A 25,319-nucleotide genomic window follows, 5' to 3' on the forward strand; every position below is an offset into this window, starting at 1 on the left:
TAGCACAGCACCATCCTAGGACATTCCATTGCTAAACCCATTGCTGTAATCTATTTGTACAAATGAAAACAGTCAAGTTTGTTTATGCTTCTTGATTTCCTACTCAGGCAAACAGTCACGTACTCTTCTCCTATCTGCCAAAATCTCTCCATGTTCTTAAGACACGTGATACCAGCAAATCTAAATCTGGCTTATTGTTTTCCTTTTGATGGATGTGCTAGCAGCTCTTGCACCCAGCTCTCCTCTATGACTATGTTTATTGGGCCAACCTGGTTTGTTAGGCAGTGACTGAGACCCCTTCCCATGTACTTCAATGCATTTTCAAAACAAAGTTGAAAAGTCACAGTAATTTTTAGAATCAGAAGTTTCACACTGGTTAAAATCACAAAAGAACAAAATTAAAAGGAAATGTCAACCTATTTCTGTAGACAACCATAACATGCCTGCGCTTTATTGATACTGGATATCTCCATTTGCTACAGATTTTAAGGAAACACAGTTTGCTAATGGATAGACGACCACATGATTGTTATCAGACAGCCAAATGTAGAAAAACAAATTAATAACTGCAAATAGTTTGTGCATGATATTCACATTATTCTTTGCATGTTTGCTTTGTTTTCAAAAATCCAGAGTGTTCACTGTTGAATGCTTCAGATAATCATCTACCTCCAAAAATGTTTATTCAAATGATACTTATGTTTACAAATTATTGCACATTCAGGAGAAATGCTGGCAAACATATGACGATACATGCACCGAGTTCAATATGAGCCCTTAATATGAGAGCATAATGCATAGAACAAGCATAAAAATAGTTCTAGTTATATTTACTGTAAATATAGTTTATGGTTAGGAAAGTGCTATTATTGTCACTTACATAAATTTGCTGAACAATATAAATATTGATGTATGTGCAGATAGAGGAGCTTAACAGCTAACTGGGATATATATGTGCAGATAGAGGAGCTTAGCAGTTTTAGATCTGTAAAACATTTGTATGTACAGAAGTCATCCCCAGAAAGCAGTTAATCAGGAGATCTTTATTTAGAAATCCTATTGCAACATGAAGACAAAAATATTAATTATGAGACAAATTTTCCTGAAACAATACACAAAGAATTAATGAAATAGATTTTACCGACATTGTTTAGGTTGATAGCACACTACTCTTCATTCACATCTTCATCTTTCAGCTCATCTGCACAGAAATAAAACCATTCTTGAATTATTGAAAGGTCTTCAGTATTCAGCTTGAAAGAATAAATTTTGAATTTTGTTGCCTACAAGAACTCTCATCATTACCACCTCAACATTTTGTTAGGCTACACCAGGGGTAGGCAACCTCGGCTCTTTTATGACTCATGGATTTCAACTCACAGAATTCCTGAGTCAGCCATGCTGAGGGGAAAGGGAGAAGTTTCCAAGCTGAGCCATGCTGGCTCAGGAATTCTGGGAGTTGAAGTCCATGAGTCATAAAAGAGCCAAGGTTGCCTTCCCCTGGGCTACACAATTCTACTGTGTATGGAATTTTATCTACATATGCATATTTGTACATGTGCTATGAAAGACCATAATAAAGTTTACCTACCTACCTACCTTATTTAACCTACTGACATTAGTAAGATCACTCCTTTTCATATGATCTCTATACAATATTGCAGGAGCCAGAAGTACTTTGACCCATTTCATAAATTACATTGCAATGACCTCCATTCTTAATCTTTTTCCCAGAGAGAATAATTGCAAATCTGTTCACACAATAAATTATTTGATTTGTTATCACTTAATAAAATTAAATATTTTTGTCTGGGTCTTGCATATTTTTTTAAAGTAAGATTTCCAGCATGGTCTGTAATAACCCTTAAATACCACTTAATAATTTGTTATTAAGTGGGTATTTAAGGGTTATTACATACCATGCTGGAAATCTTACTTTAAAAAATATGCAAGACCCAGACAAATATATTTAATTTTATTTAATTCAGTGAAAGCTGAAAACTCTCAGTTAGCCTAACAATATTCTTAATTCTCCAAATAAATAAAGTTTCAATGGCTCAATCTGCTCCCAAGGAAGTGAAGAATTAGTTAAAATCAATCTCGTCAATTAGATCTACATTCAAGAATAGAAAGAATGAGTCTTGCTGTTCACAGGTAGAATTTGTATTTAATCCATAGATCTGAGTGGTTGCTTCTCTCCTTGATTAGTGTCCATACGTTGCATCTTGTCCTGCCTTCAGGTGCTTTGGAGAATAGCTTGACTCCCTCTGCTTTGAGGCAGCCCCTGAGATATTGGAATACTGCTATCATGTCACCCCTCATCCTTCTCTTCATTAAACTACACATACCCAATTCCAGCAACCTTTATATATTTTAGCCTCCAGTCCTCTAATCATCTTTGTTGCTCTTCTCTGTACTCTTTCTAGAGTCTCGACGTCTTTTTTACATCGTGGTGACCAAAACTGGATGCAGTATTCCAAGTGTGGCCTTACCAAGGCATTGTAAAGTGGTATTAATACTTCACGTGAACTTGATTCTACCCTTCTGGTAATGCAGCCTAACACTGAGTTGGCTTTTTTGGCAGCTGCAGCACACCCCTGGCTCATATTTAAGTGATTGTCCACTAGGACTCCAGATCCCTCTCACAGTTGCTACAATTGAGCAAGATACCACCCATACTATACCTGTACATTTGGTTTTTCTTGCCTAAATGTAAAACCTTCCTTTTTTCACTACTGAATTTCGTTTTGTGGATAACTCTAGGCTTCATTTTGGTGCAGATAGAGACCAGTGTATTTATTAGGGCAAAGAGGCATAGTTAACATTAGTAGTACCAAGGAAGACATGGACTGAGCCAACTAAGACTATTTTGTTATCCATGTACCTCCCTCCCTCCCTTCCCATCCCATGACACTTTTTTCCCCATCTTATACAATTCTTTTTTTCAACAACTGCAATGTTTCAGAGAAACCACCCTGTTTAGTGGCATTTAATCCATTAATTTTAATCACAATTTTAATCAATGGACCAGCCACAATCCAATCATACTGACATTTTAAAAAAAGAAAAGAAATGGTGAAAGAAGAGTATATTAACAAAGCAAAACATTTTCAAGGAAAAAAGCCAAGAAAATCCAGTTGCCTTTTGAAAAGGACCTTCGGGATAACCATGATCTGACGGCTGAGAATCTCCATAGACATTATATTCTAAATTTTGTCATGAAATGTTAGCAAAATACGAGGTGGAAGTTAGTGAACACTAAATACAACCTAAGTTCTGCAAGGAAGGAAAGCAGCAATGTAAGAAAGATATTGCTATTTACCTCTGAAATGGATAAATGAGTATATTCTGATTTTTTATTTGATTTAAATTCCTTCATGCAGTACCAATGTTATTTAACTTCAAAATATTACAAGCAAAAAAGCAACCAGATGTTGCAACAGATTCAGAGAGAGCATCTTATTTCAACAGCAACATTAATTATTTATTGACCAGCAAGGAGCAAAAGAAATATTGTTGTGCAATAAAAGAATACACTTAAACAAAGTTTAAGAACACTATTAAATATTAGTATTCAAATTAAATTCAGACTAATCTAATCTTCCAATTAATGCAACTGATGCAGATGAGAAGCCTGTATTTGAAGAGAAAAATGAAAAGCTTGGTAGCATGTTTAAAATATTTTGTCATTATTTTAACAAAATGAAATTCAGTGGTGGGAAAAAGTAAGGTTCTACATTTAAGCAAGAAAAACCAAATGCACAGGTACAGATGGTATGTGGCTCAATAGTATCACGTGATGAGTTAATACCACTTTATAATGCCTTCATAAGGCCACACTTGGAATAGTGCATCCAGTTTTGGTCGTCATGATGTATAAAAGATGTTGAGACTCTAGTAGAGCAACAAAGATGATCAGGAGACTGGAGGCTAAAACATATAAAGAACGGTTGTTGGAATTGTGTATGTCAATTTAATGAAAAGAAGATCTAGGGGTGACCATGATAGCAGTGTTCCAAAATCTTAGGAGCTGCCACAAAGAAGAGGGTGTCAAGCTATTCTGCAAAGCATCTGAAGGCTAGATAAGAAGCAATGGATGGAAACTAATCAAGGAGAGAAGCAAACCTAGAACTAAGGAGAAATTTCCTGACTGTTAGAACAATTAATCAGTGGAACAACCTGCCTCCAGAAGTGGTGAATGCTCCAACACTGGAAGTTTTTAAGAAGAGACTGGACAGCCATTTGTCTGAAATGGTATAGGGTTTCCTGCCTGAGCAGGGGGTTGGACTAGAAGACCTCCAAGGACCCTTCCAACTCTTTTATTCTGTTATTCATATCTTTATGTAGGTTGAAATTTAAGAATTCTGTGTCACAGCAGCATTGTTTTGGTTATATAATTAAGAAAGATTGCCAGACTATTTTGGTTTGTAACAGGAAATATATCTATCATAATACTATTGCCAGGTAAAGTTAACAGTTACACATTCTTTTCTCTGTGATTTTGAGCTTTTTATATTAAAAATATTATCAGCTGATATTTTTGTACAATTTATCAAAATAAAAAACAGAAGGAGCATACTTGCCTATTAAATCATAACATATGCCTATCCCACCTTATCATTAACTGACAAAAACATAATTTTTGGTACTTTTTAAATGTAGAAGTAGTATTGTTGCTATTTATGTCAGTTAAAAAATGTCCGAAAGTATTTTGAAATGTTCTGCTATTCTCAACATCATTCCGTGCTTTTGGACCCCATCAGCATAACCATCAAACATTATAGTGCATATGTTTGATGAAATCCTGCTTGATTTGTTTGGGCTTTTAAAATCATAATCAAATGCTTAGTCTAAAAGTTTATTAGCAGCATCACCTCCTCTGGTTTTTAGTGGTATGCTAGGAATGCTGGCATCTGTGGAAAGCTCATTGTTCATGCTGACACAATAAAAAGGTTCACCCAAAAAAGGCTTTTTCATCTGGTCTGTACTGAGAACCTTTGACATGGAGACATCTTCAGAGCTATTGGCAGCGTCTGTTGCCTCCTCTTGGTCTTCTTCATTACCCTTTTTCTCTGACATGGGAAATTCAAAAAATGTCTTGCTGGGATTACAGCAGGAGTCTATATTTTCCATTGAAAATATATCTTTATACTCATCTCCAAGCGTTTCCTCGTTCGCTAGTGGTTGAATATCATCTAACACTTCATTCCCAGAGTCTGGCATGTTTTCTTCCAAGGTGTTACAAGGGCTCATCCTCTCGTCAGAATTTTCCTGACATTTGGTCAGATTAAGATTGCATCCTCTTCTTAGGCTCTGCATACAGTCTTCAAGAAGGGCATTAAGTTGCTCTTCTGTGAGGCAAGGAGGTACATCTGGCTGCGAAAATAAGGGAAAAGTTCCCCCCATCAAAATGAAGCTACAAATAATTTCATCATAAAACAGCACAGAAAAATAATGGTAGCATTGATTCCTGATGCTACAGGTCATAAATTAAGATCCGAAAGAAATGACAATGGCCAGATAATGAATCAAGGCCTTTTCAGTGTGATCTGTTATTAGAAATATACTTGTCACCTTTGAATTTTTTTAAACAAATCATCCACAACTTGCTAGAACGATGAAATGGTGTGCTCCTGAGAAACGCCGCACAAGATATCCTATTGACAATATGAGATCTCATTATTAATTTAGATTTTAACTCTTTTTTTTTCACTGAACTATCAATATAATTCAAATGAATGCTATCTTAAGGCTAATGTATATTTTAAGAAGGATTCAAATGTTAATTCCTAATAGATATTTTATGGGGGTGGGCAATGGCTCAGTGGTTAAAGACCCTGAGATTGTCCGAATACCACAGAATTGGGTGAGCTTCTGTTCCTTGCCCCAGCTCTTGCCTACCTAGCAGTTTTAAAGCATACAAATGAGAGTAGGTTAATAGGTACCACTTTGGTGGGAAGGTAACAGCATTCCGTGTGCCTTTGGTGCATAGTCACACTGGCCACATGACCATGGAAAATGTCCTTGGACAATGCTGGCTCCCTCAGCTAAGAAACCGAAATGAGCACCACGTCCTAGAGTCAGACACGAATGGACAGGGAAACCTTTACCTTTACCTTTAGCTGTTTGTACAAATGTTCTCGGCAAGCCGAAATCCCTAAATAGCTCATATTTATTTAGCTTTATGATGGTGGCTTTAATCTACCAGATTTTTAACTCTAACCATTGTGCTTATATTCTAACACCTATATTTCTAGGGACTGAAAACATGTCTAAATATTATCTTCCAATTGCTCTCTTATTGGATCCAACTTCCATGTATTTGAAAAATTGGCAACTTTGAGCACCAAAGTTTAGTAAAAGGGGATGTCCTTTTTCCAGCTTGAAAGCTGTTAGACATGTTAGTTATTAATAGGTAAGCAGTTGGTCCCAAAATTGCAGGAGAAACTGAAGCTGTGGTATAATCCAAATGTGAAGATAGCAGCAAAGATATTTCATTGGAAAGCCTGGGTCAAACAGGGAAAAATACTTTGAATTAGTTTATGTATAATGGTTGTTTTAAAAATTTTGAGATATGATATTCTGCTATGATACCTATAGGCCCTGCTGGGCAATCTATATAAATGAAAATGAATGTACAAGATATGATCCCTATGCCTTGGCAACTTTCCTTATACTGCAAGAACCAGTGCTGGAAATGAAACCAACCATTCAGTTTTACTTGCAATTAAAGAAACAAGATGAAGGTTAGCATTAATTATCTATCAGAAGTGTAAAATGAAGAATTGGACTATCCAATTTGGAAAATCAATGTATTATCAAGGAGAATATATTTGCGTATGTTTTTCATTTGGATATCACTTCTGGATTTTGTACTTGTGATGAAAAAAAATGAAACTTTAACTTTAGTTTTGTGGATTAGATAGATTTGTCATTATAGAAACAGCTAGTTATATATTAATGTGTAAAGGCAAAACGTTGAGGCTGGAGTGTTTTTATCTTGTACTGTGTTAAAAAGAGTTAGAAGTCAATGCCTTTTTCTTCTTTTTTTCCCCTTATACCTGATACCTTCTCTTTCCCTATCCTTTTCCTTCCTTTAATCTCCTATTTCTTTGTATTTTATATATTAAATAAAATTAAAATAGATTTAAGAATGAAGCTATTTCATCAGCAAATACTGCTTTGTGTTTATTCCTACAAGATATACATAGCTGACTTTGTACATGATAACAACTGCTAGGATCCCCCATGCTTCTCATTGGAAATTATGAACAATCCCTTCCGCAGAAGAGTGGCAAATTAAGTTATGGCAACATACATCAATATTAAAACTTACCTCATACCCCAAAAACATACCTGATCTAGAATTTAACAATGGATTAAATATGGAAACAATTTTTCAACTACAATCTTTGTTGAAGATTAATTATCACATCTCTGACCACATCTTAGTTACCACATCTGAACTTTGAGTTTTCCTGACTTTATATTCGATTTTTTTAATCTTGCAAAATTTTCTAGAATAGTCAGAAATTACTGTAATTCTTTTACTTCATTTTGTAATGTATATAGTAATATTGGTCACAGTTATTAACAAAAACCTAATTCTAACACTGCCTAAATTTAACACCAGTTTAAATCTTCAAATAAGACATTTCAATATGCAGATTTAAATTATTGTTAAATTATTGTTATTTCAAAATTTTACAGCAAACCCGCATGTTAAATTATATTCCTAAAAGGCAGAATTTGTCATTTTATTGAGCCATTCGGCTTTATAAAATGTGGTACTCAGCAAAATACTCTTACATAAATAAAAAAGAAAAAAACCTGACCCTCTTGATTTTAAGGAATCGATTCCAGATATTTGTTATCTATTTTTAAATATTTTTATAGTCCAAAACCTAGAAGGTGGAGCAACTCTATCTGGTCTAGATTTAGTGATAAGATGAAAGATGAATAAATCCCAAATTGATATTATATGGATTTTATATATTAACATAGTTTCTTTTCCTGTTCATTTTATTTAATAACTATGCAGTTTGTATCATGCTGAATAATCAGTAGTGCATTTTGTTGCGGTTTGTTATAACCTCACCAGTGATAAAAAGAAAAACCCTGACAATGGCTCACTGAGTCACATTTTATAGACTGTACAGAAAACAATATATAATGGTACTTCTGTAAAATATAAACTATCAGATCAACTTATCTAAACACATAAAGGAATCAGGAGACTAGTATTACTTAAGCAGAGATTACTAGAACTAGTTTCAATAGTTACAGATTTTCTTTAAAAAAATGTGTCTGCCGATTATTATATTTTTAAATTTTCTTCATGTAATCTAAAAGATTCCTTTTGTATGATCTCCAAAGATCCTTAGTGCAGCTTTGGGTCCAGAACAAAATGTACAGTACGTAGCAGGACCGTGAGCTCTGTTTCTCACAAATGCTAATATGAACCCAATTCATTGTAAGGGAGTTACATAGTAAACTGTCTGCATCGAGGGGTATTAAGAGTAGTCTAGGACAAAAGCACAATTTTATTAATAAGGAGAAATGCTAGGAATGAAAAAACCCAGTTCAGTTCTGCCATCCTTTCAGATGGCTACTTAAAAAATGATTAAGCCCACTGTGTTTTGATTGACCTTCTATTCAATTAAACATGTCTACCAAAATTTTATTAGTTATATTGAAAGTAGCTACCACATTTTTCTAAACAAAGAATCAAAAGACAGATACAAAATGCATAAAATGAATGGCATGTCTTAATGAAAAATCAAAGTATATAACTAAAATGTTTACATAATAAACGCTAACAGTTAAAATAAAACATGTTAACAGTTCAGAAACAACTAAATCAATCACACATATAAATCAGTTAAAAATTCAGTATGTAGTATAGCAACATTGAAAAATTAGATGAAAGTGATGGCTACTAAATTCCTGCTAAAGAGATTGAATGGGCTGATTTCCCCAAGTAAGCTATTTCCTCATGTAGTCACCAAACAGACAAAGCCTTGTTTGGGATGGCCAGGCATTATCTATAAGATATTCCATTTATACTCCTGAGAAATTTCATCTTCCACTTATCTAATCAGCACACTGAGTGTTTTAGGAATATAACCAATTCTTTCAGTGAATCAATATTGGATTCAATTCAGCCAATCATTTCAATTCATTCAATCAACCTTGGGTTCAGTGGGAAATATTTATATGTATACTGAACGACAACATGAAAATTAATGGAGCTTAAAGGTTTTGGCTGGTGGGGTCTTGAAACTACATGGTCACGGTTGGATAAATTTGATGAGATGCTATAAAAGATAAAGATGAGGAGTTAAAAGCATAAAAGGCAGTATATTAGGCTGCGTTAGGATGGAGGAGGCAAAAGTGGTTTCAAGAATAGATCGGGAATGAGAGTTATAGTGAATGATATTATACGAATTAGATTTGACTATATTTCCCTTAGCTTTCTTATTTCATGTCTTTATTTGGTTTGTGTTTCTTTGTTTCTTTTCTGAACGTTACATATTATATTTATCTTGAAAGGAATTAATATGGGGATTTTGTAAGGACATTCATTTATTAACCATTCAGAATGTTAAAGTTTTGTTGTACAAAATCAAAATGAGTTTAGATTTTGCATATAATTTTCTCTTTTTTTTCCTGTATCCAGGAACAATTGCCTATTCAGTAGATGTAACATTAAAATCACTCTTCCAATTTTCTCTAAGGGGAAGTTCCTTAGAGAAGGGGGTTCCTTTCTTCTCATGTTTCGTGTTGGCCTCCTTATACAAATAGTTCTTGACGAATCATCTGAGACAATCAGCACATGGCCTGCCATTTGTATAAATAATTAAAAGATTGGGTTACATCTATGAACCCATCTAGTTTTCTGCTTAAAGACTTGGTAGTCATACTGTACATAATTACACTAAAATTATTAAGCCCGTAAAATACCAGAGGAGACATCTATGTTCAATGGAACCCAACAAAACTCTGGCAGAAATCCCATCTCATTTCTTAATTTTCTCTTGTCAAAGGTAAAATGCAACGCCTTAATTGTATGTTATTGATACAATAATACAGTGATGAAAAGGGCAAAATCTGGCCAAAGACAGCTTTCTGAAATTTAATAGGAGAATTAAGTGGGAAAAACTGCATCCAGTTTTGGTCACCACGATGTAAAAAAGTTGTCGAGACTCTAGAAAGAGTACAGAGAAGAGCAACAAAGATGATTGGGGGACTGGAGGCTAAAACATATAGGGAACGGTTGCTGGAATTGGGTATCTGTAGTTTAATGAAGAGAAGGGTGAGGGGTGACATGATAGCAGTGTTCCAATATCTCAGGGGCTGCCACAAAGAAAAGGGAGCCAAGCTATTCTCCAAAGCACCTGAAAGCAGGACAAGAAGCAATGGATGGAAACTAGTCAAGGAGAGAAGCAACCTAGAACTAAGGAGAAACTTCCTGACAGTTAGAACAACTAACCAGTGGAACAACCTGCCTCCAGAAGTGGTGAATGCTCCAACACTGGAAGTTTTTAAGAAGAGACTGGACAGCCATTTGTCTGAAATGGTATAGGGTTTCCTGCCTTAGCAGGGGGTTGGACTAGATGACCTCCAAGGTCCCTTCCAACTTATTATTATTATTAAATCAAATCTCTCCCTGAAATCACTAAGACCTGGCTTCTCTGGTCCAGTTGAACTTTTGTGATTAGCAAGTTCTTACTTCTTGAAGCAGGAAGAACAGGAAGATATGTAAGGTGAACAAGGAGTATTGGGGTACATGGTGTTTGCAATATTGCCATAATAATTATGTGGAAATTATTCCTATTTCTTCAGATAAATATCTGCCTCAATCTATAAACATTCTTGGTCTTCTGTTTAGTAGACTAGAGGGAAATTTAGCATTTTACAATATTTTGCAATTTTTAATAAACCACAATTGACAATCTGCTTTGCTAAATCATAAGCCACTATTTATAACCACAAGGCTAGATTCATATAAATAGCTAAACCAGTTACCGGTTGAGCTCCGGACGGCGCCCGATCTGCGCTCCTTTCGCCGCGATCTGAAAACATACTTGTTCGAGCAAGCCGGCCTGGCCTGAGGGGGGATTGGTGGGGTTTTTTATCATTTTTATTGGGGTTTTTACTATGTATCAATTGTATTTTAATCGGGCATGTATTTAATTATCTTTTAGTTTTTGTAAATTTCTGTGTTTTATTCTTGCCCTGTACACCGCCCTGAGTCCTCCGGGAGAAGGGCGGTATAGAAATATTAATAAATTAAATTAAATTAAATTAAATTAAACCAAAAGTAACTAAATCACATTATAGTTTAGGCAATGTATGACTGTAATCCTTGCCTTTCCTTAATGTATTTCAACATCCTTGCTCTGGCTTTTTACTGCAAACTGGAAGCCCTCTGGAATTCACAAGACTTCTACAGTCTTTCAATATTTAAAACATTTAAATTAATATTTGATTAGCTAAAGTGAATATATTTAAAGGTTAATTATTTAGATATGGATTTCAACTGACATATCTGCAAGCCACATTTAAAGAAAAATGAATATTGCTATGCAGTTCAGATAGAATTGCAGTAAGTAATGGCCTCCTTATTTTTCTTAATTTTTGAATCAGATGCTGTGTCTACGCAGACTATAGCTTTCATTGCAAAAAATGGAGAATGGGGGCTGCTCCATATTCAGTCATGCTGGATGCCCTCTAAAGAATCTTCCTGCCAGCTCTTTTTATGTAAGCTAGAGAGAGAGGCTGCTAGCCTGGCTCTCCTGACCCAAGATGCCATTTTCCACCTGACAGTTTTTGAGCTTAGCTACATTCCTCAGTTGTATGAGGATATAGGATAAATCCAATCTATAGGACAAGTCCTCTGCATGTGGTAGGAATGTCCATTCATAATCACCTTGTGCACAAATCCTCTTGGAAATCCACGGTTTCTAGTTCAAAGTTTTCTAGCTGTTTTTTGGTGACAGCACAACAATGGGGATGTTACTTTTTACGGTTCTGCCTATGCTCTTTAAATAAGTTTCAAATCTAATTTCAAACAGTGCTCAGAGAAAGAAAAGAATGTAGCTCAGTTGGCTTTTCCTATGGATTTCTCACACATGCGTTCTAGAAAACAAGAGGAATAGTACGCGTATTTTAAAAAGTGTACTTCTCTAAAATATATTATTCAGAACTACAAATAAAAATATATGTATAATGATGAGGGCATTAGAGCAAAGTGTGCTGCAATCTTTACGTATTACTAAAAATCCTTCGTTACATGAAAACAACATTTCTTTCAGAAGTACATAAAATGGTAGCATTGAACAGTAAGATTTCCCTGAAATGGGTCACCTGCAGCATTATGATCCAGGTCCCTGCAAAGGAAGGGGCTCTGTAGATGCAAATGACTCCACCATCACCTCTGCCCATAGTTTTGCTCACCAGAGACAAAACACAAGCCCAAGTCCTAGGGTGAATGGTAATATCTGACCTAAGCCCATAAATAATTACAGTACTTTTATTTCTTATTTATTAACATTTTATACCAACCAATACCCTAAGCTTTCTGCAGGTATACAGTGGGAGAAAATAATTTAGATAAGAAAGTAGAATAAATGGTTAAGAAAAGGTGTTGGCATTTTAGTATTTAAAAATTAAATGTCCTTTGCATTAATGAATAATGACTGTATTTGACAATATTGTCAAACGATCAAATTATTATATGGGGATGTGTAATAGCTGTGAATCATAGAAACACCTTGAGATTTTCTTTTTGCACAATTCTGAAATCATGTTATATAGTGACAGCTGAGCACTAGAAGGGAAAGTATAAAAATATACAGACCCCTCTTGTATATTTTTGCTAATGGAGAAGTAGGATTTGGTGTACAATATTTTTAACCAGGAAAATGGCACTAGAAATATGAGTATCCCCTGCTCCAGGGACGTCTGTCTGTCTGTCTGTCTGTCTGTCTGTCTGTCTGTCTGTCTCTCTCCCTCCCTCCCCCCCACCCTCTCTCTTGCATGCATACCACATAAATACTTACAGCAGCAAATTACACTGAAACATTTCCATTACAGGTAACCTTGACTAATGACCATGACTGAGCTCATTTTACCGACCTCAGAAGGATGGAAGGCTGAGTCAACCTTGAGCCAGTCAGGATCGAACTGTTGGCAGTCAGCAGAATTAGCCTGCAATACTGCATTCTAACCATTACGCCACCACGGCTCTTATACATCTTATAAATCTGGCATTTTAATAAACTATGGCTTAGTATTTTTCATTTCTGTATACAAATACTGATGTTTTACATAATTCTTTATACTAAAATAGGTTAACTGAGAGAAAAAAAAAAACAGAAAAATCTAACTACAATACAGAGGCAATCCTTAAAGAGGGTCTAGCTCCCCACTTAAAACGTTGCTTACGCTCTTAAATCAAACCTTAAAACGTTGCCTTTTCCAAAATCACTAGGGAGACCTGAGGTTAGGAGACAAATCAGTTACTGCCATAAGCTGTTTGAGCCTCACAAAGAAACCTTTCAGTATACTATTTGACAATCCGATTTAGCTTGCTGAGATATAGGCATGTGCATGCATACACAGTATTTAATAATTCCATGTTGTATGCCAGCAAATTTTTTTAAAAGAAAAATATGAATCTTGTTTCATCCCATAGTCCTTAACTTTGACTTTCAGTTAAAGCATCTCTTTAAGCCAAAAATATTTCAGTGTGGTTTTGGCTCTTTTCAACGATAAAAAGCCACATAATTTTCTAGTATGCTTTTATTTTCCACTTAGATATCAAGCGATCTCAGTGCTCACCATCTGAAAATTTATACTGAAGATGTTAGAAAAATTTAGGAATAACGTTTATTATTTTTGTACAGTTTTAAAGAGCATTTAATGATGCTTTGTATGATAAGAAAGATTTTTGAGCAATAACTAATCTGTTTATTCAAACAGTTATTTCAACTCACCAAATACCTTTTTAACAGCTACCTTTATTCTTAAAGGGCACTTTCAGATGAATTACAGAAAGAATAACAGGATGAATTCGTTCAAGAGAAGAAGCCTTTTGCATTTCTTTGTTCATCCAAACTCTATGGAAATATGTTTCAGTGGGTTGGGAAAAATTCGCAAAAGCCCAGTCCTATTTTCCTAGTAAGAACAGGGAGCACTAAAGCCATTCACCATTCAAAGAAAATTTAAATGAACTAAAAAAAAATTTAAAAAAATACTGCAGAAAAGAATAGACAAATGGTACAGTCACACTTTTAAAGAAATGGATGTCACTACATTTGATGGCACTTCCTCCCAGATATATATTTATATGACTGCATTTTGAGAAATAGTTTGACAGAATTAGCTTAAATACAGTATTAACTGCCATTAATTTGACAGGGAAAAAAGGCCATTGACCATTGCACTGCCCATTCTTAATTAATCCCAGATGTACAAATAATCATTGCCAACAGCACATAACTGGCTTTAAAGAGTCAACTATTTCGTTACCATATTCTCAACACATTCTTTAGTGTAAACCATTTAGGATTGTCTTGCATTAATTTATTTATCTTCCATCACAGACCAGGACATGAAAAGCCAGAAAAGGGGAGGTGGGGACCCTTAAGCTCATTTATGAAAATTTTTGCTTTTCAGTAAAATGTATTAGTTGGAACTGCGGCTATCAGGCTGCTGATCATTTGCCACCATAAATTATCATGGTTTATCTCCTACAGGGTATTATGTAGGCATTATATGCCTGCTTAGCTAATTAAGCTAAGATACATGCTATTAGTCAATGTTGCTACTCAGAATTCCATTCAACCTATGATTCTACCCAGATTGTTAGTCTGCCGTCACAATCCTTTGGGGTTTTGTTTTGTTTTCTTTGTTTTATCATCATTTTTTTTCAAGTTTCAAATAATTTGTAAACTGCCCAGAGTCAATCAGAGTCAGGTGACATATAAATTTAATATGATAATGATGATGACAATGATGATGCTTTGTGTAATTATGAAGCAATACACAGGGACCCACATGATAGCATGACTCTTCTTAGGGCAAGAAAAATAAAGTACATGGTGTAAGAAATACTACTACTACTACTACTACTACTACTACTACTACTACTAATAATAATAATAATAATAATAATAATAATAATGATGATGATGATGATGATGATGATGTTGGAAGGAACCTTGGAGGTCATCTAGTCCAAACCCCTGCTCAGGCAGGAAACCCTACACCATTTCAGACAAATGGCTGTCCAGTCTCTTCTTAAAAACCTCCAGTGTTGGAGCATTCACCACTTCTGGAGCCAGGTTGTTCACTGGTTAATTGTTCTAACTGTCAGGAAGTTTCTCCTTAGTTCTAGGTTGCTTCTCTCCTTGACTAGTTTCTATCTGTTGCTTCTTGTCCTGCAGTATCATGGATACTGAAGAACTTTATATAGATAAACTGTAATTGTGTGTGAGATCCTTGGTGCTCTCCAACCTTGCACTGAGTTGCACTGATGATGTTACCTACTTTGGTAATGAAACATCTGCAAGAAAAGAATCAAGTTCAGAGAGCACGAAGGACCCCACCGTTCAACCCTGAGCTACAAATATTCTCTTCTATCAATATTTGTGTGTTATTAATAAAAGCCACTTTCTGATGGCTATGTGAATTCATATGAGTGTGTATCAATGGAAATCCCTTGGAAATCCCACAGAAAGCTGGCTAAATGAGATTAAGTGATGTTTGTTCTCCCGTTTTCTTGGTATTTGTTTATTTATGTTTATTTTATTTCCCTTTCGTTTTTAGACTTTTATGGATATTTAAAGTGTTGTATTGTGTTGTATGCTGCCTTGTTGTGTGTTTGTGCAATAGGTGGATACATAAATTAGACAGACAGACAGACAGACATAGATTCTCCAGCAAGGCTTTCAAAGGAGTTCATGATTTTGAATTAGGCTCAGGATGAGTCAGAATAACTCAGAACAAAAATAAGAGATGTAATAAAAAAAGAAAGTTATTTGATTCCTCTAACAAATGAACTAAAAACCAGAGACATCACCCTGTCAACAAAAGTGCATATAGTCAAGGCTATGGTCTTCCCAGTTGCAATGTATGGCAGTGAAAGTTGGACCATAAGAAAGGCTGAGCGCCAAAGAATTGAAGCCTTTGAACTATGGTGCTGGAGAAGACTCCTGCGAGTTCCTTGGACTGCAAGGCGATCAAACCGGTCAGTCCTAGAGGAGATCAACCCTGACTGCTCTTTAGAAGGCCAGATCCTGAAGTTAAAACTCAAATACTTTGGCCACCTAATGAGGAAGGACTCACTGGAGAAGAGCCTCATGCTGGGAAAGGTTGAGGGCAAGAGAAGAAGGGGACGACAGAGAATGAGGTGGCTGGATGGAGTCACTGAAGCAGTAGGCGTGAGCTTAAATGGACTCCAGAAGATGGTAGAGGACAGGAAGGCCTGGAGGAACATTGTCCATAGGGTCGCGATGGGTCGGACACGACTTCGCAACTAACAACAACAACAACAAACAAATGAAAAACATTGCAATAGTAGAATGTTACCCTATGTGACTGAGATTGTGATTGTGACTTGGTTGATGATTAGTTCATTTTTCCCAACTGATTTCAGTAAAGGTCAATTTAAGAGTCCCTCTTGCGGGTTTTCCAAAGATTTTAAGTAAATATGCAATGTTGAATCTGTGCTCCTCAGTTTAATTAAAGAAAAAATACATGCATTTCTTCTTAATTCAATCTGCAATGAAACTATATGATAAAAGTAATCAAAGGCTGGCAGCTCTGGCAGTATTTCCCAGTTAGTCTACATAATTCAGAAGAAAAAAAGTTTTGAAGCAAAATTTTGGATAATTTTCAAGCAAGGCATAAGGCACCAAAATAGGTACACTTACAAATGCCACCTGAGCATCATCTTAACAGCGTGTTTTTTTCCAGGTGCTTTTGTTGTTACATAAATCATCAGATTTTAAAAAGCATTGTACTCTCACCCTCAATACTGCTGCTGTCCATTTGTGTTTCCTTTTCCTTTGGGATCTGATTTACCCGATACCTGGAAGGAAGACCACTCCTGATTTTCTTTCTAGTGGTCAGATCATAACAATGCAGAGGGGAATAAGAAGCCACAGAAATGATGAACAACAGTAGCAGGGTATGGAGATCAGATGATTGACAGCTGCTGGGTTATGGGACTTAGAATAGGCTGAAAATGCTGATTCCCTAATGTAGGCTTTTTATTAAATTTCATTCACTCGTGTCTGATTTTGGGAGATTGCCTGACAAATCCATGCAGTTTTCTTGGCAAAGTTTTGCAAAAGAACTTTGCCATTGCCTCCTTCCTAGGCCTGAGAGAAATTGACTGACCCAAGGTCACCCAGCTGGTTTTGGGACTAAGGCAGGGCTAGAACTGATAGTCTCACGGTTTCTAGCCTGATGCTTTAACCTAAACTGACTCTCTAACCTAAGTTTTCCATAAAGGGAAATGTTATTTTTAAAATAGTCCTTCTTTAAAAAGGCACAAAGGAAATGACATGTGCATTTAATTGACACAAGACAGCAATTAATACGATAGCCTATTATAAAAGTAAGACTGTTCAGTGTTTTCCTTTTTTTCTTTTATTCCCTATAGTTTATATTTATTTATGGGAATTCAATAACATTTAGCTCTTTTCATTTATTGCTTTGCTCATTGCTTTTGATTTTTCAACATTTAATAGTATCACAAACGTTCCCTTAAACCATTTCTGCTTGCTGTTAAAACTGATACAGCACACCACCGGTTGCCTAAATTCTTGCACTATTTCAAGTGGATGAGTTGCCTAATTTCTGGATTGTTTAAACCAGACATTAATTCAACTGAACTCTTGTGTAGAACATTATCCATCTTCCAATAACTACAACGGTATTGAGAGAAACTCTAGTTAATATACAGCTCCTGTGAATCACAAAATAGCCCCTAAGAAAGAATCTGCTGAAATGTCTCTGAGTGAACAATTGCAAATAAGAATACCTCTGCCAGCTTGGCCTCTGGGAATAAACAACACTGCTTTGTCTTTAAATCAGAAGTGACTGAATGCTTCAGCAGCACTTAATGCTTGCTCAATTGAGGCAGAAGTTGCTGCTCTGCTTTTGTTTGCTCCTTAATCAGGAGGCAAATCTATGGAGAAATACAGAGAAGTGTAGAGCTCTTGTGAGACAGATGATTTTTATCTTTATGCACCCTAGAATTGTAAATATGAAGTGCACCTCTTAGTCTCAGGTGGGAAAGTACCGTATGTTTCAGCAGTCAAAAACTGTTGGTACTTCAAGCTGCCAATCACTTGTAAGCAATTTATTTTTCCAAGAGGAAAGAACTAATCAGCTAAAAGTCAGATAGAAATCAGAGCATGGGAATCAGCTGGGGAATGGCCAATGTTATACTTCAGAATGGGAGTTAAACTCCAACTCTACCTGAAGTGCTATACCGTGGTATAAATAATGATGTGAACTTTTTAGATAAAAGGAATGTGGTAGAACAGGTTCCTTGATTTTTAAGTAACCTTAACTTGCTGGAGGAATGTGAATGTAAGACCCAAATAGACAAAAGGAGAGATTGCTTAATTCTTCCCATCTCTTTCAAATGATCCCCAGTCTCTTTCTCCCCTTTTAAGATCTTATTGCCAGTTTGAGACTATTCAGTGGGAAATAATTTTTTTTAAAAAAAAATGCCTAGGAAACATTATTTTTAAAAGAAGATGGGCCTTTTAGGAGAGATTTGTAAAAAGGTTATCTTCCTCCTATCATTTCTTTTGTTAAAATACTATTAGAGAATTTGTTTGTTTCTTTAATATTTATTAGAATTTTATTCTACCTTTATTACTCTATAAATAACTCAAGGCAGCTAACATAATACTCCTTCCTCCTCCTATTTTCCCCAGTGAATTGAGCTGAGAGTGACTGGGCGACCAAAATCACCCAGTTCAATGTCACCAATCACTAAGTCACCATCCCAAGATTGTTTTCAAATGTTGCCTTGAAATGTAATATCCAGATTCCGCTGTACAATTCTACCTATACTCCCAGCAGGATATGCTTGGGAAACTGGAATTGAGGTCTAGATACAATACTATCCAGGCATCACTGTTAGGTGTTCACCAGTACAAGCATGAACAAGGCTGTGACTCACCAAAGCCTTGGACAAATACTTCTAGATATGAGAGCTAAACTAGGCAAGGAACAAAAAACCTGAGAATGGATTGATCCATAATAATAATAATGTGCAAGCCTCAAACACTCCTCCAGCCAAAAAATAAATAACCGATTACAATATGTAGACAGAAGAAAGCATTATAGGATTTGAACATGGATCTGCCTTATACATGACTCAAATTTGGTAGCTACTAGTTATGGTTTACTAATATCTCTTCCAATATATGTAGTAAAACTTACAAATAGTTGTATTTTTATTTGTCAGACTTCTACTTCAAATATTGGGATAGCTGGTCAGCTATCAATTTAGGAATTGGTTATTCTTAATTCTCTGCCACTGATACGTTTCTGAGGAGCAGAAAACATGATATAGAATTTATAGCAGTCCTTTAAATCCAGCCTGCTTTTCTCCCATGTCTCCTTCTCCAGAGAGGTCAGCCTTCCTTTTTTCATGTCCCCAAGTCTCATCTGTTGAAGTTTGTTGCAAGTTTGCATATTCTGCATTCCTGCTCTCCTGTCCAGACAATCCTCCTTGCTGTGCTCAGAATCTTCTGCAGCTAATGCAGTCCTGCCAGTTATATCTAATGAGCAGTACCTTGTTCTTGTAAGAAGATGGAGGGATGAAGAGGTCACTCATACTAGATAGCTATAGTTGCTAACCATCTGGGATGCATTACACTGAAATCCTGGTATACATTTTAATAAATAAAAAGGATGAATAAATAAGAATTAAATTGAATGCTACTGATAAGATATGAAAAAAACAGATTCTTGAAACAGCAGGTTGACAAATCACACTGTGCCAAAATATTGTACTTTCATTTTGAATTGTTTTTTCATAATTTGGACCACCAAGTTATTTCAATTTCAATAGGAATTTTTATTGAAACTGTTACTAAATCAGGCAATGTATGTGTCAGATTTTTGGAACAGGTCTTCTGAGGACTTAACAAAGGATTGCTTTGTTTCATAACAAAGGCCTCTTGTGGAAAATTATTACTAATATTTCTCAAGCAAAACTATAGTGGCCATGGTTGTGCAGTGGTTAAAGTACAGTATTGTAGGCGAACTCTGCCCACAGCCTGGAGTTCGATTCTGACAGAGTTCAAGATTGACTCAGCCTTCCATCCTTCCAAGGTCAGTAAAATGAGGAGCCAGTCTCTCGGGCAATATGCAAATAATGCTTCTATACTGTAAACTGCCCAGAGTCTGCTGTAAAGGTCTCTGGTGAGTCCTTTGGGAGAAGGGCGGTATAGAAATATTAATAAATTAAAATTAAATTAAAATTAAAAATTAAATTAAATCCTAAGAACCCTAAGTGGTTTACAGACATAATAAAATCATCCTCATCCTCATTCTAATCTACGTTTATATTACACATAGCTCTCAGGTTATGACAGCAATTGAGACCTGATATTAGATCAGGACAGTGCTGAAAATATTTTTCTTGTTCTGGTTTCTTCTATAGTGCCAGTCAATCAGACTTACTTGTACTTGGGGTATTAAATCTATGAAAGAAAAAAAATCACATACAGAATTACCAATTCAAATTAATATTAGTAATGTTAGAACAAGGGAATGCAAGAGAATTGTGTCTAATTACATTGTTAATTTTGATAAGACAAATTTTGATAGGATTTTTCCAAATGATACGTTCCTATTTATGGTATTGTTGCAAACAATTATGCCTAATATCTGATAAATAGGCTTTTCCCTCTCTTCAATTTATATAAATGACAGTGATTAGAAAACAGATCTTGTCTGTGGTAGAATCCAAGTTCTAATCTAGGACCATTTGGGCCACAAAATTCATCTGAATGCCTTTCCTGAACTTTCTACCAGCTAATGAAGCTCACTCCATTCTGAGCGCTGACTACTTTTATCTGTATTGCCTCCACTGCATTCTATTGAAGCTGTATTTTTATTTTGGCATTTTCACTGGTATAAGATCCAATGGCAGGCATAACACATGGCCATATCTTTTGCTTTAAATACAACAAATAAAGCTCAACATTTAGCTGGTCTCCCTCAGAAGTCTATAAGCAAGGCATGAAATCCATGAAAAAGCCTTCCTCTTCTGTTTGCTGGCTACACCTGGTATTCAAAGTATGCCGTCTTTGGATTCCATTTAATAATAAACTGTCCATCATAAAATCTTTTAAAGCTATGCTATTTGTGCTAGTAACATTCTTGAGTTTATCATGTTGTATTTGAGTGGTTTCTTTTTGGTTTGAATGAGAAACAATTTAGTTAATTCCACTGGTGGCTGAGCTCTAGCATTATGAGCAAGGAAAAGGAAATACATGACTGAAGACTTCTTTAAGCCGTATATTCAACAATATTTAAACATGTATAATTCTTATCTTCTCTCAGCTGAAAATCCCCAGTTCTCCTTTGCTCGATTGGTGCCTTTCCCATTGCAGCCCCTTGTCCAATGGAATATCCAGTCCTTGGGATCCAACAAGCCCACATACTTTTAATCTAGAGAGCATCAAGACCTGGTTCTTCCCCCAGGCCCTGGGATAGGGTAAGATCATAGTAGGATAGGTGGTTACGATACCAGGTTTTTCTGCTTTTCTCTTCTTTGGTTTTATTGCTTTGGGTTAGTTTTATATATATGGTTTTACTGCTGGGCATCCAGACGTTGGTTATAAGATGGGTGGAAATAGAAATATTTTAAATAAATAAATAATAAATAAATAAATAAATAAATAAATAAATAAATAAATAAATAAATAAATAAAACTTTTTATTAAAGAGAAGATATCGAATATCATTGAAGGTTCCTGGCATCTTTTTATTTTTTTAATCTGAATGAGTCAAAATACTACATTTTATATAGTTTAGAGAGTATGACTCCCTACTTGATAAACAGAAGTGACAAATTTGCAGAGGAAGTTTCATTGTTATGTGACAATCTGTTTCAGGTAGCATATACACAACTTGTCTTCAGTAGCGTAAATATCCAGCAAGAAGAAACTAAAAAGAAGATATAATTTGTTTTAGCTTAGTACTGTAAAATCAGCCAAAAAAACTCTGAGTACATGCATGGTTATCTGCCATGTATACACGCCCTTTCTTTGGAACCCAGCCCAAACCTATTACAGTGGTTTATTTAAATAAACTCAATATTCACAGCAAGCTAGCTATTTATTTTACTTTTCAAGCATATTAGCAATCTTATCCAAAGTAAGTAACAACCTTCACTAATGCCAAATACTAAGAACACTGTAAAATATTTAGAAAACAAAGTCAAAGATTTTTAAATGTACTAGAAGAAGCTTTACTTATCTCTCATATGGAGCACATTCTTTTCTTTCAAAATTTCTGAAGATTACCCTCTATCAGTTTTAAAGATCTCTAACAGCAACAGTGCTAAGAAAGATCTCTGAGATTTGAAAGGGGAAAGCATGCTAGATGCCACCATGATCTTATTCAAAAAACTAAACCGAGGTGCCAATGTAGGCTAACTCCATCCAATTTCTACAAAGCCTCAACTCATACTCTGCATTTTATAGGAATTAAGTAGAACATATGGGAATGTTGTGCACATTGTATGATATTCCATACTGTATCCAGACAGTAAAATTATAAAAAGCATGTGATTATGTCTGTGAAAAAAGAAAGAAAGAAAGAAAGAGAAAGAGAAAGAGAAAGAAAGAAAGAAAGAAAGAAAGAAAGAAAGAAAGAAAGAAAGAAAGAAAGAAAGAAAGAAAGAAAATGTCTGTAGATACTCAGGCAAAGTAAATCAAGAGAGGAAGTGAACATAACGCTTTTCCTGAACAGTACTTCTACAATCTGTACATGATTGATTGGGATGATGGAGATAAATTTAAACGTTCTCCCACAAAGCAGATTCCATTCACACAAATGTGAAATATCTCAAAAAAAAGCCTAAAATAAACTCCCCTTAACATATACGTCCCTTGTCTTCAAAGGAGCAATATAATGAAATATTCAACTGTAATGTGCAATTGAAAATTTATAATCTAAAAAAGGTTAGAATGGGGAGATGAACCAAAATTCTTGTGTTTATCTGTTTGTCTGTTTGCCCCCTCAGGTTAGCCCAAATAGTCCATTACACCAAACATTTTTGAATCAAGATATATAAAATCCACTAACCTAAAGAATCTGTCAAAAACTGGGACCCATTACTCCCGTGAAATTGAAATTTCCGCAAAGTTCAAATTAGTTTTGTTCACAAAATTGCAGCTGTTGCAGTGTCTCTGCATTCACTGTAGATCATGATTTCTTGAATTTCCCCAAGCAAAGTCAGTGGGAAAGCTAGCAAGAAGTCAGTAGTCACTCTGAGGTTTTTTGTTTGTCTGTGATTCTGTTTAGATAAGTAAATATTAACTTATTATTGAAGTTGGCTTGCCACTACCATTATTTTCTATGTACAATATCTATTTTTAGATGATGGACTCTGTAAACTGCTTAGAGAAGGCTGTAGAGCACCATGAAGTGGTATATAAGTCTAAGTGCTATTGCTAGCCCTATGATTATGGACCATCCAATATTGGGGTTAAAAAAAAAATCCGCTTAAGTTTTAATGTTCATTCTGGTAACATCAAATTCATCTTTTCCACAAAGGATGACCCAACTGGTTGTCTCATTAGGTATAAGATCATGGAATCCCAGGTTCATCTTCAATCATGGATACTCAATGGTTGATTTTTTTTCTCTCTCAGGTCAACCTACATCACTGGTTTGTACTGCCTGTTTTTGCTGACAAAATTCTATCAGACACATCTTGACAGCATTTAATACTGATGGCCTGTGTAGCCATACAGCACCCTCTTCCTATACATTGGACAAAATAGCCCTTTGCTTCTGCCACCTATTATAACTTTCTTTTAAAAAAATAAAATAGAGCATTTGGTATATTAAAATACATAATTAGAAGGCCAAAACTTTTTATTTGACAGGTTTCTTAGCACTGATGTTTGCACAGCTTCAGTTAAAGCCAACCATCAAACTTCAAGATACACAATTTCTAAAGTTTGCAATCATTGGTTAAACAGCAGAAAATGCCAGATTCAAATTTCGAATCCTAGATTGTATCTACGATTCAGTCAGGATTGCCAAGGATAAATGCTATGCATTTGTTTTATTGCATGTTTTCTTTGAAAGCTAATGGATTACCAGCATATTACCCTTTGCTGGCAAAACAACTAAATCTACACATGACGACTAATTTAATATACAGCAGAAAGAAAGCAGATATCCTATATTTCCATGGGGAGAAGAACATAGTAGGGATCCCATTTTTTCTTGTGAAGGCATCTGAAAACCATACATAGTTCTTATAGTTGAAAAGAATTAGGTCAGAGAAAGATATATTTATCTCTAGACTAGTTTCTATATATTCAGTTTTCCAATCTGTACCTTAGCTCAAAGTGACAAAAGTCACAGATTGTACTTATCAGGAGTCTGCATGATGTCACTTGTAAAAATACCCTGTGGTGAAATATGCTGGCCATGTGCAAATGCCTCTCAGAATCAGAATCACTTATCAAAACAGGTGGAAATACTTTAAAATGCCTGCTTTGTCTGTTTTTAATCAGTCTGAAAAGACATTGTACCATTTGAAATATCCAGAGACAGAGAGCAAAAAAATAAATAAATGAAAGATTAGAATTAACGTTGATGCTTTAAAAATGGAAGGGGAAAAAAGTGAATTTAGTCCAGACCTATTCATGTAACTCCAGACTTTGGAATTTTTACTTTATAATTTACAATTTTGTAGGGATGGTAAAAATAAGATAACACCAACTTTGTATGTAAAGTACGTTTAGCGCTGTCTGCTTAATACACTCCTTTTTATTGCACCTTCAACTCTTAGTCTAATATCATACATGGTACAACTTCACAGTAGACAATATGCTTCATTGCTTTATAAAAAAAAACTTTACCAGGAAATTCTCTGTCATTGTTTTCAGCTACATTTATTAAAATATTGCATTTATTAAAGTACTGATTAATATATTGTAATTTCATTTAATAATTTAAAGGCAGCATTTATCATATAAAATTTAAATAGAAATATTTAAATTTAAATTTCAAAAAGGACTGATGAAGACTGA

General features: G+C 35.2%; 1 protein-coding gene across 1 annotated transcript in view; it reads right to left on the bottom strand.

The window, feature by feature from the left end:
• Positions 1 to 1,166: 1,166 nt before the first annotated feature.
• Positions 1,167 to 25,319, bottom strand: part of FSIP1 (fibrous sheath interacting protein 1) — a gene marked incomplete at both ends in the record, with an annotated part of 48,951 nt that continues 24,798 nt past the window's right edge. The window contains 2 exons of the mRNA XM_083348181.1: positions 1,167 to 1,201; positions 4,875 to 5,376. Of these exons, the coding sequence (XP_083204307.1) occupies positions 1,167 to 1,201; positions 4,875 to 5,376 (537 nt within the window). The remainder of the gene's footprint in view (positions 1,202 to 4,874; positions 5,377 to 25,319) is intronic.

Source organism: Vipera ursinii, assembly GCF_947247035.1.
Source record: "Vipera ursinii genome assembly, chromosome: 1".
NCBI classification, from domain to species: Eukaryota; Metazoa; Chordata; class Lepidosauria; order Squamata; family Viperidae; genus Vipera; species Vipera ursinii.